This window comes from Oxyura jamaicensis, chromosome 4 (genome assembly GCF_011077185.1).
Source record: "Oxyura jamaicensis isolate SHBP4307 breed ruddy duck chromosome 4, BPBGC_Ojam_1.0, whole genome shotgun sequence".
Lineage (NCBI taxonomy): Eukaryota > Metazoa > Chordata > Aves > Anseriformes > Anatidae > Oxyura > Oxyura jamaicensis.
The window spans coordinates 52,788,947-52,807,775 of NC_048896.1; the positions used below are offsets into that span (position 1 = coordinate 52,788,947).

General features: G+C 34.5%; 1 protein-coding gene across 3 annotated transcripts in view; it reads left to right on the top strand.

Annotated features, from left to right (window-relative positions):
• Positions 1-18,829, top strand: part of LRBA (LPS responsive beige-like anchor protein) — a 395,253-nt gene that overhangs the window by 280,348 nt on the left and 96,076 nt on the right. For all 3 annotated transcript variants that reach the window (XM_035325418.1, XM_035325421.1, XM_035325419.1), the window contains exons 44-46: positions 3,000-3,140; positions 4,331-4,450; positions 16,474-16,626. In XM_035325418.1, coding sequence (XP_035181309.1) covers positions 3,000-3,140; positions 4,331-4,450; positions 16,474-16,626 — 414 coding nt within the window. The remainder of the gene's footprint in view (positions 1-2,999; positions 3,141-4,330; positions 4,451-16,473; positions 16,627-18,829) is intronic.

Below are 18,829 nucleotides of genomic sequence, written 5' to 3' on the forward strand. Positions count from 1 at the left end.
AAACCAAGGTGATCACACCTTTGGAAAAGAGAAAACCAAAACTGCCATACTCCAGTTTTTCCTCCAGATTGAGCCATTTCTCAAATGAACTCTGACCTGAGAACGATATGCATTAGTAGTCTTTTTTTTCAATACAGTCTGATAGCAGCCATAAGTGACTTCATTTTTGTGTCTTGACTTCCGTAATGTCATCCATTGTTTTTGCTTATTGGAATTTTTCTCTTTGTATTTTATTTTCCCTGTCTAAATAAATCTTTTAAATTGGTGAACAAATGCTTATTTTTGCTCTCCGAAAAGGGGTGCTGTGAAGAAAATACAATCTGGAATTTCTGAACATGAAGGCTTTTAGCTTGTCTTTCCTTAGTGGTCTGAGGCAAAAGGAAACCATGTCGAGCAAATTTCTGGTCTCACAGTTACATCTAGCATAGCTTAGTTTGGATTTACTCTTCTCTCTTGCCATTTACCCCCAGTGGAGCGAATCCAGTATGTAATCAGGATTCCCTGTTAATTTGGAAATAAGAAATAATTACAAAATTTAAATCAAATCTTTTTCTAAATGAAAAGTCAGAGGGTATTTGAATATTCCTCAGACGTGTTTTATTCTGTAGCTCAAGCATAGTTAACAGTTTACAGTGCAACATAACACACTACAATCACCTCATCCTTAAAAGCAGTTGTCAGAAAAATATGGGCCTGCCTGGTAGAATGTATTAGCCCAATACATTGTCTCCATTTTATTATGAAGCTGCTGGGGAAGCTGTGATATACAGCACTGTCATTACAGATCTATTGTTAGAAGGGTCCTACAGTCTTCTGTGTGCTGCCATTAATTTATAGCAGTAAACAATATGTAGCCCTCCAACTGCAGCAAAGCAGAATCTTTTAATGAGGTGGATGTTATTACCACAATAAATCAGTGCATTCGTGTAATGTATAATTCAATGTGTGTATTCCCACTGTAACTTCTCTGAGTAAGCTGATAGTGTATCATTGTCAGTGCACAGCTCCATGGTTCTTTTTTTCTCCCTAAGCTTTCTTTCATTTGGGGACTTTTTTTATTTGCTTGCAAATAAATGTGACATGTCTTGATAGTTGTCCTGTTGCAGGCTTCAGAAACCAACTGTAACAATAACAGCTAAAATCAATACTGTGGATTCTGGCTATATGGATCTCTGCATGATACCTTTTTTTTTTTTTTTTTTTTTTTTTTTGAGAAGAGAATGAAATCAATTCTAATTGGGTTTAGCTTTATATTCAAGGAGTGTAATTCTATAACTATTGATTTGGGCTATAGTCATTTGGAGAGTAATAAAAATAGGGGCAGATAAAGAGAATGCATAAAATGTTACAGAACCATAGAGCACAATGCTGTTTCTATTTTTAATTCATATAATTTGTCTACCAATGACCTTCTTTCTTCTTTTTTTCCCTCAAGCATAGCCGAGTCTGTAGGGAAAATCAGTACAGATGGAGATTCCAAAATGGTTCTTGCAACAAAAAGACTTCTTGGAGTCAGTTTCATTCTTCCCTGGAATAAATTTGCTAAATCAGATAAAAATCCTTTTATACAGGAACCACTTCTTTTAGAGGGTTATATTTCAAATTAGTGAACTGCAAAAATAGTAATTAACCTAAGATGTTTTCTTCATCCTACTGTAATGTGAAAGCCGGTCTAAGTAAAAACTGTAAGATAAGATCTTAGGTCATTCATAGATCTAATCTATCCTAGAAGAGAAACTACTTTGAAGCTTGTATGCCAAATTTCATGTAAGCTGCAAAGAAGCAGGTATTTGAATACTAATAATCCAAATAGCAGACATAGTTTTTCACTTGAACTGTGCTTGAATTAATAACCAGGTTATTGATTGCTACTTTTCTTCATATACTTTTCTTTTAAAGTTTCTCCTTACCTTGTTGTGTATTCTTAAGTATATTTATTCTTGCAAGACAGAAATAAGAAAATAATTTTGCATATTTATTCTTAAGTTATACATGAGTGCTTTTATTTTCTGTTCAGATGGGCATAATTTACATTAATGATATACAAAGAGTGTGCTCTCTATCTATACAAAATGGTATTGCGTATATGTTTTGCACATATAAGTGAAGATATTGTAGAACTCTCACAGCCTTATACATGTGGAACAGCTAAATTCACTGTTGGGTTTCTCAGTGATGAATGTGAAGTAAACTCATTTTTCCAAATCCTTTGTGTCAAAGTCTGCCGAGGAAATGCATGACTATGGATGCTAAAACATTATATTTCTTGCATTTAAAATTTACATTTAATAATTCTGTGTTCGGTTATGTATTTGTTAGTCTTTGTTCAGTACTTACTTATGTTGGTGAAAGTGTGATATACTTTTAAAATCATACAGATGTTATTTGTTTCTTTTATATTCCTGTTTTTATGTAGATATTCAGCTATTTTATTTGCCTACTGCAAGATTTCAGGTTTTATTCATTAAATAGAACTTGTCTTGAGATAGTAAATAGAAAGCAAATAATCAACAGTAATATCAAAGTTCTGTGTGCACTGTTAATATTCTTCCACCCTAACACTCGTTACTTTTTCCTCCTAAAATATCCAAAGATGTTTCTGATTGTTGTGCTTAACATTTGCTTAATAGTGTGTGTGTCCCTTCCCCCCCTCACCACACACACATACAAGCACACAAGTTAACAACTCTGTCCAAGTCATTCCACTGTAAAATGGGTCTTAGTGATTGAGTTGAATCAGTAGTAAATAGAAATTATGCCTTTATGGATGTAAAAGAGACTTTTTACATCCCCAACCAGTAGCGTGTGTGTGCTTGGGATCCTGGTTTGAAATACACAGATTATACAGATGCTAACAGAATACAGCATCTGCATTTTCAAAACACCACACCCAGTATTTTCCATGCACGCTGATAATCCTGGTTACAAAAAAGAGCATGAGGAATATGATGTGCTGTTATCTTTATTTACTTATGTATTTATTTTTATAAACCTTGTAGCCTATTGGAGCTTTGAACCCAAAGAGAGCAGCATTCTTTGCTGAGAGATACGAATCATGGGAAGATGATCAGGTTCCAAAGTTTCACTATGGCACACATTATTCAACTGCAAGTTTTGCACTCACGTGGTTATTAAGAATTGTAAGTACATCTTTTTTTTTTTTTTTTTTTTTTTTTTTCCATTAAGTGGAAGGAAAAAAATAGCTAGGAATGAGTTAAACTAAAACCCAATGGCACAGGAGAACACTGAAGTTTTCGAATAATTGTAATCAGTACCTGATTTTGTTTTTCAGGGATAAATGTATTCCAAAGTTGACCAGAAGGTTTTAATTTTATGGTACAGACTTTTCAAGTCAGTAAAGTTTTTCCTGCTTAAAAAATAATGTTTAGTATACATTCTTAAACTATTTTAAGCATGGTCAACTTTCCTTTCCGTACATATTTTCTGACTGGGCCGTAGAATCTTAGAATCATTAAGGTTGGATATATTGTACTTTTTTGTTTTGTAATGAATGTATTTAATTTTTACCTCCTAATGAGTTTAAATTATTTGTTTTCTGATGTAAATAATTAAAAAAAAAATCTTTTGCATTTTACATGGACATAACTTTCGAGACGCTGTATATCGATAATATATCAGTTAAACAATGCATTTTTCCATAAAATTGAAAGGCCATTTATCTCCTAGAAAGTAATTTCTTTGGGAAAGCATTAGCAGTACATCATTAATTAAAGCTTGTTCAAATGGTACAAGCATACATAAATCCTTGAAGTAATTTATAGCACTTAGCTAATTTCAAGCAATTATCCACTAATATGTGCTTAAGGGTTCTTTAACTTAGAGGGGCTTTTAAATCTCTCAAACATTTTTCTTTTCTAAATAATAAATTATGTATTTAAAAATAACAATTATAAAGCTATTGATATTGAATGTTATCCTTTGTATTAATAGATTACCTTGAGCAAAATAAAATGCATGTGTTACATGCTTCTCTTAAAAAAATCTAAGGTAAAAATATTGAGCTTTTTCATGTTTTTGAAAGCAATTTGTGTCACAGTTGATTGTAGCTCTATTTATTTCATTTGTATTTGCTTTATTTTATCTTTATATGTGTGAGGAGTAGGAATTGGGAATTAAATATATTTATTGAACAAATAAACATCATTTTGTATTTCTCATTCTTGGATAATAGAATGAACCTTTTGCAATTAATCATGTGTCTGCCAAAAGAATAGCATCATTAATAACCTAACGAAAAAAGAATAATAAATGTCCTGAAATTTCTACAGAAGTGCATTGCTATTTTTAACTATTTAAAAAAATATTTTAGGAACCCTTCACAACACTGTTCCTAAATCTGCAAGGTGGAAAGTTTGATCATGCAGATAGAACCTTTTCATCTATTTCAAGAGCATGGCGCAACAGTCAGCGTGACACTTCTGATATCAAGGTAAAAACTTTCCTGAAATTTGTTACATTTTATGCTGCATCTCCTTTTATTGTAGCTATGATCATAGGACCACAACTTATTACAAAATGGAAGGGAAAAGATTGGGAGCGATCCTATCATTTTGGAAAAGATGAAAGAGAAATGACACATAGTTGTTTCCAGAGAGATTATATGCTGAGTAGAGAAACAAAGGGCTACAGAAAGCCAGTGACTGAAGATACTAAGATGAAACATAGCAAATTTAGCATCATATTGAAGCTATTCTAATAGGGGCACTGGGCCTGGGAACTTGTGAATGAATAAGGAGTAGTTGGAATAGAAGATAAATTAATCTGGTAATTAGTCATTGTGTGGAGGGAGACCTAGAATTAGGTGGGTCAAGAAGCTAAGACAGGAGCACATGGAAATTCCAAGGGCGGTAGTTTAGATAGGGTGACTATTGAAGTTAAAGAATGAGGTAAACAAATAGATTCTGGGATCTGAGGAATATTTTGAACTGGGGAGGAGAAAGAAGAAGAAAAGCATGCTGACAGTGGTGGGAAAGCTTTAGTGAAAAAAAGAGTGGTATCTTTTTTTTTTTAAAAAAAAAAAAAGTTCTGTTTACACAGGATGGAAAGGTATAGCATGAAGGAAATCACAGGCTGACTGAAGAATGGCATGCAACTACCAAGGGACCTAAGTAACATGAAATCATTCTATAGCTATGGTAGTAAGGAGACAATTAAGGAAAGGGTTTATCTGCTGCTTAGTGAAATGGGAAAATTGTCAACTGATCGTGTTGAAAAATAATATATTTCTTCTGTTACTCCCCACCAAAAAAAAAAAGTGTGGTAGTGCCTAGCAGAATTAATACCGCAGGTAAAAAGATGCAATGTCTGTATCAAAATGAGGAAAAGGTAGCAGCGGTGGATAAATGAAGTATTCAGATTTTAAAAAAGAAGAAACAGAAAGAAATTATGAAGTGAGTTTGAAGAAATTATGAAGTGAGTTTAAGTACAGGTGAGTGAAAAATATTTAAGCAAATAATCTGGCTGTGTTTAGTACCAGGAAGGTAACAAGGAGATGAGCAAATGAAGCACATATCTATCAAGAAATTATGTCAAAGCAATCACAATTCCTCATGAGAAAAGGTAACAGATATCACAAGCAGAGACGCAGCAGCAGATAGTCTTAGCTGAAATATTACATACATAGTTGGGGCCTAGTTGGAGAGAATCCAGACTAGAACAATGATGACGATGTAAGGTCTTAAAAATAAAGTGCAATAGAAGATTGACTACCTATGCTTGTTTTTCTTATTAAGAAGAGAAGATTGAGGAGGAATTTAAGAGCCTTCTACAACATAGGGACTGTGCAAGAAAGAAGGGGAAAATCTCTGGTGTCCATGCTGAATAGAATAGAACAGAATAGAACAGAATAGAATAGAACGGAATGGAACAGAATGGAACGGAACGGAATAGAATAGAATAGAATAGAATAGTTCAGTTGGAAGGGACTTTCGAAGTCTTCATATAGTCCAACTGCCTGACCACTTCAGGGCCAACCAGAAGTTAAAGTGTATTATTCAGGGTGTTATCCAAATGCTATTTGAACTCTTGACAGGCATGGGGTGTCAACCACATCTCTAGAAAGCCCATTCCAGTGTTTGACCATGCTCACAGTGAAGAATTTTTTTCCTAATGTCCAGTCTGGACCTCCCTTAGTGCAGCTTTATGCCATTCCCATGCTTCCTATCATCAGTTACTAGGGAGAAGAGACCGGCACCTCCCTCTGCGCTTCCACTCCTCAGGAAGGGAACTTAGTTCAAAATGGACTTATATATCCAGGAGATATAGATGAGATATAAAAGCAACCTTTCTAACAGAACTAATAGATAGATGAATGCTTCCCTGTCAATTAGGGAGAGCTTTTCAGAAATGCTCAGATATCTTTTGGAAATGATGTATGTGCAAGTTTGTACAGCATTAAGAGGCATCTGTACTGTTACAGATGGCCCCTTGAAATCTCATTTAGCTTTCTGAGTTTGGGAATTGCCAAGAATTACATTATACTACTGTATAAGTATGAGTGAAAATTTACATTGACTAGAAGAGTCTGTTCATGAGACTTGATGAACAGCCAGGAAGTGGGGTGCAATAGGATTTCCATATGACAAGTTGAATGAGTTAGGAAAGAAAAAGTCTCAAGATGCATGGAGTCATCTTTGTTGGAAATATTTGTACTGCCAATACTTCACTACAGCTGTGAAAAACAATTTTCCTGATACTCATTGTTCTGATCCACCTGGCAAGTGTTTGTGAAATGCAGGGCTGAAGTGTCCCATATAGCTTTGCAAGTTTTCTACATGCAGAATTGCAATGTATTAGCTTACTACTACTATATGTTTTGCACTACTGTTTTCTTTTGTCAAGAATATATGCAATCAGAGCAGTAACTTCTTTCGAGAAGATCTGTAGCCTGCTAGAATGCTTGTTTAGTAAAAAGTCTTTATTTGCTTGTCTTGCACTGTGTATATACATGTACCCATGCATATACTTGGGAAGAAGGCAGGAGGGAGACAGGGAGGGAGTTAAATGAACATGGATCCCTTTGGTTTTGGTCTCTGGTAGAGGAAATGAAATGTTTCTAATGTTTGTTTATTTTTTCTTTAGAGTTCTTTTCCCACTTACTTTACAGCCAATGTATATTATGAAGCGTGACTTCAATAAGTTTTAGACTTATTCCCTGTAATCTTGGAGTATCATTCTCTGTAATCATTTTATGGCAATACTTTCTCATGGTCTGTTCTGAAAGGTCTGAGAGCACAGCATTTGCTGCCAGCTTAGTGTACAATATTGTAGTGAAGCAAATGCTGTTTTCTGATTCAAGGTTGCGCTCTGAAATGATTTCCTTATAATTCTTGACAAGAAAGTTTCTTTCTGCAGCAATAGAGTCATAGGGATCGTCTCTCTAAAATTAAAGGAAGGGAAAGGAAGCCTGTGTCAACTGCTGTCATCAGTGGAATTCCTAACATTTCTAAGTTGTACGTGAAAAAAGAAATCGTATAGAAAAGCTGTTTAGTTTGTGTCCGCTCCTTTTCACTAGATTAAAAAACAGAAATTACATTTTAACCTTTTAACCACTGTGCATGATAGTACACAACAAACATACGATGCTAGCAAAATTATTGTTTTTCTAATAGTCTTATGTTCTTTCAGTTGTAGCCAAAACTTGGAATGTGCTGCTTACTGGCAAGAACTAGTGTGGCCTACTGGAAGTACCTGCAGTCTGCAAGCATTAATATATTAATGATTACTCAAAGGTTATTCAAAAACCTATTCAAAAGCCTGAGATCTAGTTTATTCATTCTTTTCCCACTCTTTTCTAAAATCGGCTTTTTCTTCTACCGTCTAACTTTTGTCCAAGATTTTGTCCAAAACAACATGTAATTTTCCTTTTAACACTGAGTGTGGAAGCATGTATTCTGCTTTCACAGCTCATGCCTGTCTATGAAGACTACATAATTGCACACAAAATTAAGATTTTATCTCATGTTATTTTTAACAAAATGAGGCACTTGAGGGAGTTTTTACTTTTTTCATATATGTTTTGAAATGAAAGATGTTTGCTTGGACATTATCATAGCTTAGTGTTATGGTTTAGTGGAGGACTTGTTAGTGCTAGGTCAGAGGTTGGACTAGGTGATATTGGAGGTCTCTTCCAACCTAGATGATTCTGTAATTCTGTGAGGTATTATAATACGATCATTAAATGTTTTTATAACTATATCTTCTCTGTATCACTTATAGTCCAAGGGTAACTGAATGTAATTGGCATATTGGAAAACATGTTTTAAAAATTACTAAATAATTTTATTTTTTCCTTTACCATAAGCTCTCTAGGTTCCTGTTGATACTTCTACAATTGATGAAAGTCTAGCAGTTTAATGCATTGATTTGTAGAAATGTAAACAATTTGTGAAGCCACATTTAAGACCTCGAAAGTGGCAGGACAAATTACATGCTATTGTACGGGGCCGGGGGGAGTGGGGGAGGAGTGTCACAAAGGAAAAGTACGGGTTTATTCCTGTTTCAGCTGAAAAAATCTTGAATATTTAGAACCACTGAGTTGATACCTTACAAGAAATTATTTCTCCTTCCTTCTTGTGTGATGAGAATGAATGTAAGTTTCTGATGCTTTCTGTTTTAAGATTATTGTTAATCTTAGCTGGAGGCATCACATACCACAAAGAGGACTAACATGAGCTAGCTTTGGAAGCAGCTCTTGTTGGCTAGTATCACTTCCACAGAGAAAGCCAGAGCACATGTGTGGTTGCATCCAGTCTTTGTCAATATCCTGTGAAAGCCTTGGATCGATGATGAAAACAAGAAACTAATGCTGCACTGTAGTATAACCTTTCATTGAACCATTCAAATTTTGATTTCATGAGGTGATATGTTGCATAAAATTTAATTTCCTACTATCCATTTATTTAAGCAATACAAATTAAAAGTTCTTTGGAAGTTTCCTAGTGTCTCACTACTTCTCTGTCATTGTTAATTACTAATTAGCTTAGCACTGATGCCTCTACAATATTAATCATGTGTTAACTTAGAAGTTGAATCTTAAAATCTAACTTTAATCTTCTGCACCGAAGAATATTAAATGTATTTTAATTATGTGAAAGTATCATTTAGTACCTTTTAAGTAATGGACAGGCATCCTTAATTCATTTAGTTTCTTCTTGATTTATGTTGTTAGCATAAATGATCTTGGTTGGTTTTGTTAATGTTGTATAAAATGCAAACACAGATAGCCTGGCAGTATTTGATTGCAAAACAGCTTAGTATGGGGCTTGTATTAAGTTCCGAAATACTGAAGTTAAACCTGTCTGCCTGCTTTTTCTGTTACTGTTTTTTCTTTGATTAATGAATAGATTTGTACATATTTGTTCAGAAGCAGTTGTTACTTCTGGTTTGGTAGCTAACCCATTGCATTAAATTGATTTGTCATTATAATTACTGTAATATACTTGTTATCTTTGTTGCACTTTGCATGTATTTTCTCTTTTCTAAGCGTAGTGCTTGCTGATTCCTTTCCATGCAATATATAGATTTTGTCTAGAAAAAAATGTCTAGGTTGAAATTCTCATCCTGTCCTCCAAACAGCTTGTTGCCTTCATAGTGTCATCTGGAATTTTATTACTGCACCTTCTATGCCAGATCATTAATGGGATTATTGACTGGTATTAGAAGCAGGGCAGACCCCATTACCACGTCTTCCCAGTTTGACAGTGAGCTATTGATAACTGCTCTTGGAATATGGATTTTCAGCCCTGGTACTCCCACATTATTGTAACCTAATCTCATCTCGGTTTCTCTACTTTGCTCATAAGAAAGTCATGGGAGATTGAGACAGTCTCAGAGGTTTTTCTCCAAAGTGAAGCAACATCATGCTGGCAACTCATATTTATTGAAACAGGCTGCCAAACATATGCATGCCTAAGACACCCTGTAACCTGATAAGCTTTTTACATATGCTTTGCATTGTTTTATACTTCCCCATCTAATAGATGGGCTTTCAGAAGTTACGAGGAGTAAAGTTGCTGCCAAACTGGCAACATTACTTTAGCATAAGATAGATTTCACGTCATATTAGTAGCAAGGTAAATGATGTCCAAGAGCAATTACTAGCAAAATTCAGAAGTAGATACATAGTGATTCAGTTTTTAAACAGTAAACTGCATGGCTGGTGTAGCAAAACCTTTAATTCATCATGTAGATCTTTGTTTTTTGTGAAAGATTTGCTTTCCTGTAAAATTGTGCCAAGATACATAACAGGAAAATACTTCGCTAATTATTTAAATAGATCTGCATTCAGTCAAATCTGTGCATTGTAGTCTGCAGATATAGCAGTAGTTAAAACTGTAGACATCTGGGTTTACGGATCAGAAAGTTCCATCTGATAACTGTGGTCTACTTCTTTTATACCCAGCCATAATTGTACTGAAAACAAATACTTTGAATATCTGCTGCAATCTTTTTCTGGAGCTGTTGAAATAAACTTCAAGTAAGATACGGACAAATTTGCTGAAGTCCAGGGGAGAATGACCAGAGGTCAAGAAAATGGGACCAGTGATACAAAGATAAAGGTCTTAGGTTGGTTACTCCGGAGAAAAGAGGAACGAGGGGAGAAGTGTAAAGTGCTTTGCAGTGCCAGGTCTGATGCTTTTACCCTGGTGGGGATTTTGGCTGGCACGCGCAGTGGCACTTCATTTCTGCTGTACACTTCTTGTTCCAGTGGGCTGCCCTGCCAGGCACGGTGCTGGCTCGTGGGCAGTGGGCTTAGTGCAGGAGGGGAAAAAGGGTCAGAAAGTGCTGGTGGGGATGGATCTCTTTGTCCAGGTAAAAGCCATTCTTGCACATTGACACATGTAAAAAAGGGCAACTGCAACTTATATTCAATCTGAATAGGACAGGAAGTGAGCTCCAGCTGCAGTAAAAGCAGACCAGATGTTAGGAAGACCTTCTAGTGATTGGGATAGGTGAAAACTAGAAATTCGTAGAAAACCCAAGACTAAGGATTTTAAAAACAAGTCAGGGAAACATCTTTCAAGAATACCTAACTTTAGTTGCCTGAGATGGACAAAGTGACCTCTCAAGGTTTAATTCAGACCTTTTTATGATTCCGTATAGTCCTTTTTTTTTTTTTTTTTTCTCCTCAGTAATTTAAAGAAATGGGAGGAAAGGAATACAGTAATATATACAACTTGGGTTTTTTTTGTTGTTGTTGTTTTGTTTTGTTTTGTTTTGTTTCCTCTTTCTTGGTCAAATTAACCTGAACTACATTTTACATAGCTGTTGTGGTTTAACCTGGCTGGCAGCTAAACACCACACAGCCGTTCGCTCACCCTCCCCTGTCCTTCACTGGGATGGGGGAGAGAAACAGGAAAGTGAAGCCGGTGAGTTGAGATAGTTTATTAAGATAGAAAATAATAATGATAATAATAATAATATGTACAAACAAGTGATGCACAATGCAATTGCTCACCACCCGCTGACCGATGCCCAGTCCAACCCCAAGCAGCCAGCTCCCCACCCCGGCTAGCCACCCCTATATATTTATTGTTCAGCATGACGTCAGATGGTATGGAATACCCCTTTGGCCAGTTTGGGTCAGCTGTCCTGGGTCTGTCCCCTCCCAGCTCTTGCTGCACCCCCAGCCTGCCCGCTGGCAGGACAGAGCTAGAAGCTGAAAAGTCCTTGGCTTAGTGGAAGCACTGCTCTGCCGCAATTAAAACATCAGCATGTTATCAGCACTCTTCTCATCCTAATCCAAAACATAGCACCCTACCAGCTACTAGGAGGAAAAATAACTCTGTCCTAACTGAAACCAGGACAACAGCGTATAAATAAGACCATCAAATACCATTGCATATTTTCATATATATCATCAGTAAAACGTGACATAATTCTATCTACATATAATTCATGTATTGTCTAACAGGATCTAAAGTGTATTGAAGATGCGCTTTTTATGCAATAAATGGTTGACTTAATCTACTTCTTGCTTGATAATGAATAAAGTACTAATAGAAATTGTAATATATTTCATTAACATACTGAATGAACACCTGGGTTGGTATAATTCTTCTTGGTAACTTGTAAGTTGCTGAACATTTTAATAATTTTCTTATACTAAGAAAGAAGTATTTAAATTATTTCTGAGAACTTTAACAGGATGATTAGACATTGAAAAAAAAATAATTTCTTCATTATCATTCATTCCATTTAGAAATTTAATTGACACTTGCTGAATTATTTTCTTCAAAAATGGGAGTATTTCAGGCAATGACAAGGGAATTTTTTAGTTAAACAAGAAATAACACACATATAGCAAATGGAGGGAGATCTACGGGTACGTAGAAATTGTACTTTCCTGCAACCATGAAAATGATTATATTGAAATGTGATGAAAAATGAAATTTTGAATATAATGTAAGATGTTGGTGTGCATTTTTGAATGCTATTTAAATACTCTTGCTGAGGAAATAGTGTGTGGTATGAATAAGAACCTAGACTTCTAATATGCATTTTTATTATTCTGTTTGACAGGTTATATATAGGCTTAATACTGCTTGATATGATTGTCAAATAATTTAGTTTGAAAATCTGGTATCTTATAAATGTTTTAATAAGGTTAGGGAATCTATCTTGCTGATGTTAGAAACCTTTGCAGATCATATAACTCTGCTTCTAAGCACATCAGTCTATTATTTTCTAAACAAAAATAAAAGAATAAAACTATTTCATTACATTTGAGAGACAAAGTATCTTGCATAGATTTAGTATGCTTGATGGCAAACATGAAAATAAATTACTAGTGTTAAACTGACAATCTGTTGATATTACTTGTTTGTAAAAAATATCTTTTTAGTGAAGTTTCCTTAGAAATTGGGTTTTCTATGTGGTAGAGGAAATTAAAAAAAAAAAGTATTTTAATTACATGCAGAATTTTATAACTGGTTTAATACAAATTCTGATATAGCAGATTTTATCTTTAAAGGCCTTTTTTAGAACACAAAACCAAACCACTGTAAATGCTGTGTGATGAATTAATGTAGATATTCACCATAAGCGCTTTCACCAATTTTAACAAAATCAAAAGCATGGCAGAAGGAGTAAAGTATTGCTCATCATAAAGATTACTTTCTCTACCCCATAGAACTGGAGAATTCTAACAGAGGAATTTCTGAAACTAATTTTCAACATGTTTGTGTGAAAGCAAGAACTTCTACAAATATTACAGTTGTTTTAATTTTTCCATGAAATCATACAAACAAAAGATAAGTGGGACAATTCTGCAGTTTCTATACATGTTCTGAGTACATAAAATGTTCGAAGGGATTACAGTAGTGTTAGAGAAAATATGAAGATAAAAAGTAAGCAAAAAGGAAGACCACCAGAGGGAATGAATCTAAATTGACTTTAGCTTGCAAAAAGAGACCAATGAGGAAGAATGTGATGTAGATCTCTAATATCCAGAAGGACATTCAGAAGACTGAATAAGGAGTTAATATTTACTGTTTTTCTCAATCATTCGTTGGAACTATTAGGAAGCGGTTCTAAAATAGCCAAGTTCCTTTGCAGATGGAACTGCAATGTGGAAACCCTACTTAATGATTTTAAAAATCAGAAGCATTGATTAGTTCATAACTAGTTTAATAGTAAGAAGCTGACAGAATCTATGCATGGAAAGATTATATTTGCCCTATATTTGTGTTAGTCTTCCAGTCTTTGTCACTATTCCAGGTGACTACTACCATACTCAGTGATCCTTCAGTCTGGCCTGTCATGACTGGTCTTACATTTTCACAAGGTATTTGTAGGAAACCACAAGTAAATACCTACCACTCTACCCCCTCACCCCCCCCCCCCACCCCCTGCAAAGGGCAAAAAATTATATATTAATTAATCTTTTAAATTCTCTCATGTGTCCAAAAAGTTCCATTATTAATGGAGTTACACAAGTGAGTCAGCAACTTTAATTTTAGTGTCACTCTATGCAAGGTTATTGTTTCAAGAAAAAAGTTAGCTTCATTATTACTTGTGTTTAGGAGTTTGAGGGTTTGGTTTATTTTTCAATATAGGGAAAAAAAAAAACCACAACGCAAATAGAAGGATTGTTAAGGACTGTGATTGGCAAAGACATGAAGAATATTTGTAAAGTTTATAAAAATGTAAATATTTTATTATCAGGTATATTACAGGTTTAGGAAAAACTATTGGCCTTTAACTGATGTAGTCCTTTACATCCATGTACAGACATTGAATATTGGAATTAAATACTACTAAGTTAGACTGGCACAGTACATCTGTTCACACTCTCTTTTCCCAAGCGTGTGGTCAAGATAACAAAATCAGATAACAGAGGAAGTCCTTTTGTTAAAATGTATCATTATGAAAAGTGAAAAGCTTTGCAAAAACTCATTTCTATAGTAATGAACAATGTTTTATGGGAAGTTTCTAACAGTCAAACTAACAGAAGGTACTGATGATTTTTAAGTTTCCAGGCTGCATATTGTTTCTGTGTAATCTAATGAAAACAACGTGTGTTCTAGAAAGCCAAATGTTTTCTGATCTTGAAAGAAACTAGTGAATAGCTGTACATATATATATATTAAAAATATAAAAAACATCAATAACATATGTAATGAGCTTATGTTTTAAGTATTCAGCATCATGGTATGGTTTCATATTTGTGGTGCAAGCTGGTATCAAATTAATCATCCAGCGTCTCTGCTTTTTCTTTGTTAGTTTCTGTCTGCAATGATAAAAACTACAGAAACTTCAGTGTTACAGAACTTTCTTTCTTACAAGGATTTATCCATGACACATTTTTGTTCTTTCATTTATCCAATTAAATAGTTTCAAATCTCTTTTTATCAAGTACTTGTCAAGCGTTTGGTACAGAAGCATGTTTTACCCTGCCTAGTTAATTAAGGTGACTGTAAACAAAAAAATGTACAATTCAAAGCCAAGCAGTGTTTCACACAAGGATGGAGGTGATAATAGCTTAATTCTTGCATGATCTTTCCTGTTTTTGCCCTGGCTACTTTGGATTGACCTTGTCCACAATCTGATGACCTCCCTATTGCACTCAGCCATTTGGAAAGTTGCTCATGCCATCGCTGGCCCTGAGGGTCTATCTGGGAGACTACTGATCCATTGACCCATGTCAAGACTGGGTTTCTGATCTACTGAGCTTTTGAGGGAGCTACATACTATACCCACTGTAGACAAAGCCAGTGGGGTAGTGTGATTTTTTCTACTTCTTAAGTGGCATGTGGTTTGTACTTGCTATATGGCAGACCAATTTTACACCAGTTGTTTGCTATGAAATACACTTCCTGAAGCAATTACATGTATTGATCCTTTCTTCACAGTAGAAGTAAATTCCCTAATTTAGTGGCTCAGTTTTTCTAAATCCATCAAATTGCCAAGTTTGTTGGGTGTATTTAGGTCTCAACATCAAGTTCCCCTCAAAATTTGCCTTTAAAATATAATAAGGCAGAGATATATATGTTATGTCACAATTATTTCGCAATTATGTCGCAATTTCTCTATTATTGTTACACCAGGATTTTGTAGACATTTATAAAAGTCTGTAAATAAGGTTCTTAAGCCATTAATTTAGGTGTATTTATGTATATCCTTGTACATATTTTACAAAATGAACAGCAATTTTTGAAGTTGCATATCTGACTGCAAAACAGAGAAATGTTCCACTTATTCAGGAGAAAATCCTTATTCTTTTGAACTTTTTTGTTTGTTTTGTTTTTGTGTGTATGAAATTATGTGTGATTCTTCCCTGTAATTATAGATTGGACATATAATAGCGATAACTGCCTTTTAATGGAAGAAAGGTATTGTCTCAATTCAGCTTTGACCGTTGTTTTTTTTTTTTTCCTCAACATATGGTGTAACTCCAGATAATTTAGACTTGACAGAAAATTTATTTCTAGGCATTGAATAAACCGTAATAGCTACTTTCACCCAAACTTTAGACTGCTGTTTGTGCATTAGCACTTTAAAGTTTGGATAGTGTTAAAATGTAAATGTTTCCCCAGCTTCTTAACATCTTCAGTTGCCTATTACTTTCTGCTAAGGATTGTTTGTATCATGTGATGTTCATTACTTTAGTTTTATAAATTTCTCTCTTGATAATATGCTACCAAAACCAATGTTTGGAGTTTTTGGTTTTAAAACATGTTGTGTCTTAGTGTTTTTTTGTTTGTTTGTTTGTTTGTTTGTTTGTTTTTGTCATGTTATAAACACGATAAGGATTTATCATACATAAACGTTTATATTTTAGAAAGTATGAAAGAACGGATTTCTCCCTTCTGTGTGTGTGTGGAGGGAAGGAGGTCTATGGGAGTATATTTTGTCTCTGCCTAATGCCATTCTAATAATTATTTTTTAACATGACAAAGTGTGTTCTATGACAGAATTTATAGCATGGCATTGTTTTTCATTTATATACAGGAATTGATTCCTGAATTCTATTACCTCCCAGAGATATTCGTCAACAGCAACAATTACAATCTAGGAGTGATGGATGATGGAACAGTTGTGTCTGATGTTGAACTTCCACCATGGGCCAAAACCCCAGAAGAATTTGTTCGCATAAACAGACTGGTAAGATGTCTCTCTTCTATTGTCTGTCAAGAAACATTTGTCTTGCAAGCTTTTTCTGAAGTAGTTTGGATCTTTGTAAAATACAGCTATTTATAATTTACACAGGGCTATGGCTGAAATAATCTGAAGGAATGGTAGATTTATAAGTTTTAAGAAGGAAAAAGGCATATAGTATTGCTTGTTCTTTAGAATTGCTCAAAAAGTTGGAATGTGGTCTAAACATGCAGGAGATCTTATCTTGTTATTTTTATTTCAGCTCTTGTAGTTCTGAAGTGCTAATAAAATAATCACTTTACAAAAGAAAAAGCTTGTTAATCATAGACATTTTTCACTCCAGTTATTTAAATGTAATTTCAGTGTTGTTTTTTATTATTATTATTTTTTATTTAAGTATCCACTTAACTCCAAAGTCCAGTAAATGCCTCAGGAGAGAAGGCTGCATTTTAAATCTCTGCCACCTCTTCCCTTTCTTCCATTAAAGTTACATTTTTCAGAACAGTTTTCACAAGGAAATCAAATGGAATTCTCCTTTACCTGCTTCATTCCCCAAACCTGTGTTACTGTTCTCTTCCCTGTTTTGGAAAATCCTGGTGTTAGCATTTCCCGTCTTCACTGTGTCCTCTGAGCAGTGTAATGATTTACAGAATAGATATTACAGTGTCGTTGTTGGCATCTCAGCACATTCTCAAAGCTATTACATTAGGCTCTTCACAAAATTGAAGGATTCTGCATCAGTGGCACTCTGGAAATAAATACATTGGAGAGCCTTTTTAAAATGAATCTTGAAAAATGAAGGTGCAGTTTTCATGTAGTAGTCAACTACTTCTTTACAGCTAACTGGGAAATACTGAATTAAGGCATGAAAATTCTCAGAAACTTCACAGAAATCAGACTTAGACATGATAATTCCCTGATATCCTTAAGCTAGAATATGAGAGCTGACAAAGTCATATTGTTGGCAGAACATTGGAGCTCATATTCATAAAAATGCAGAGCAGTCAGTTCTGAACAAAGCTGTGATTTATAAATTATCAGTATGCTTCAAAGTGCACTTTTACTGGTGACATGATAACTATCTTCAGAGATGTTGTTTGGCCTATGTTTTTGCAGACTACTGATTGTAATGATATTAACATTTGCAGCAGTTGTACGGCACGCCATAATGATCACAAATTGTGTTAGGTGAATTCAGCGTTTGGCTTCATGTAGAAGTATGCTCAAGATGTATTTAAATGGGTTATAAAATGCACTAACATTTAGCAGGAGTACTTGGCAAACTATATTCAAATGCAACTTTTGATTTTACAGTTGTGCTGATAGATTGAGTTTGGCATGTGTTCGTGATTCAGGACCATCTGAGAAATGAAAACCTTTGTTTTTAATCAGACTTGTCAAAGGCAGCCTTGGACCTTGATCTCTTACCACTGTTTTTTTTTAGCTTTTGCATAAAATATAGTTCTTATCCGAGTAATTACAGTTCTAACTTTTGCTACTATGAATGCAAGCTATTCTCCAGCTTCTGCTTCCTCCTCTTGTAAGATTTTAGCTCTTAATTTTCTTTTCCTCATTTTTAATCATTGTGCCGGATTTTTCTCGCCCTCACCTGTCTGTACTTTCTGACCTGCCTTTCCCTCATTCTGCCATCATTTTCCAAAATGTTTGCTACTAGTGTCAGCCTTTCTTGCAGCTCTCTGGTATTTCTCATGTGGGCTGTGTTCTCTGGATTAAATGCTTCTTCAGCAAGAATCAGCTGAGTTTCGATTACCACTGTTAAACTCTTGGACACAAATTGTAAAATCCCTTTAAAATCTTAGAGAGTACTAAACTAATTCCATAATCCAAATGTATATTTTTTTATTTTTACGGACAATCTACAATAAACACATCTTTATTTTGTCAAATTCTGAAAGAAGCAATTCAGAAAATATTATGAGGGAAATGCTGTCATGTATCCACTCTTTCATTTAAAGAAAAAGTAATTTGGGGATTTGAAAAGAGCAGTACATTAACCATTGTATATTTGAATGATGAAGATTAAAACTACTTTAAATTATCATTTCATAATTTTCCTCAACATTACTTATGAAAATTGAAGATCCTATTTGTTATCTAAATATAATTAATGGTTCCTTCTCATTTAGGTTATTTTTCAAGTAATTGTTCATTAGTGATGTGACTTTTGAAACTATTTTAAACAAAAAGA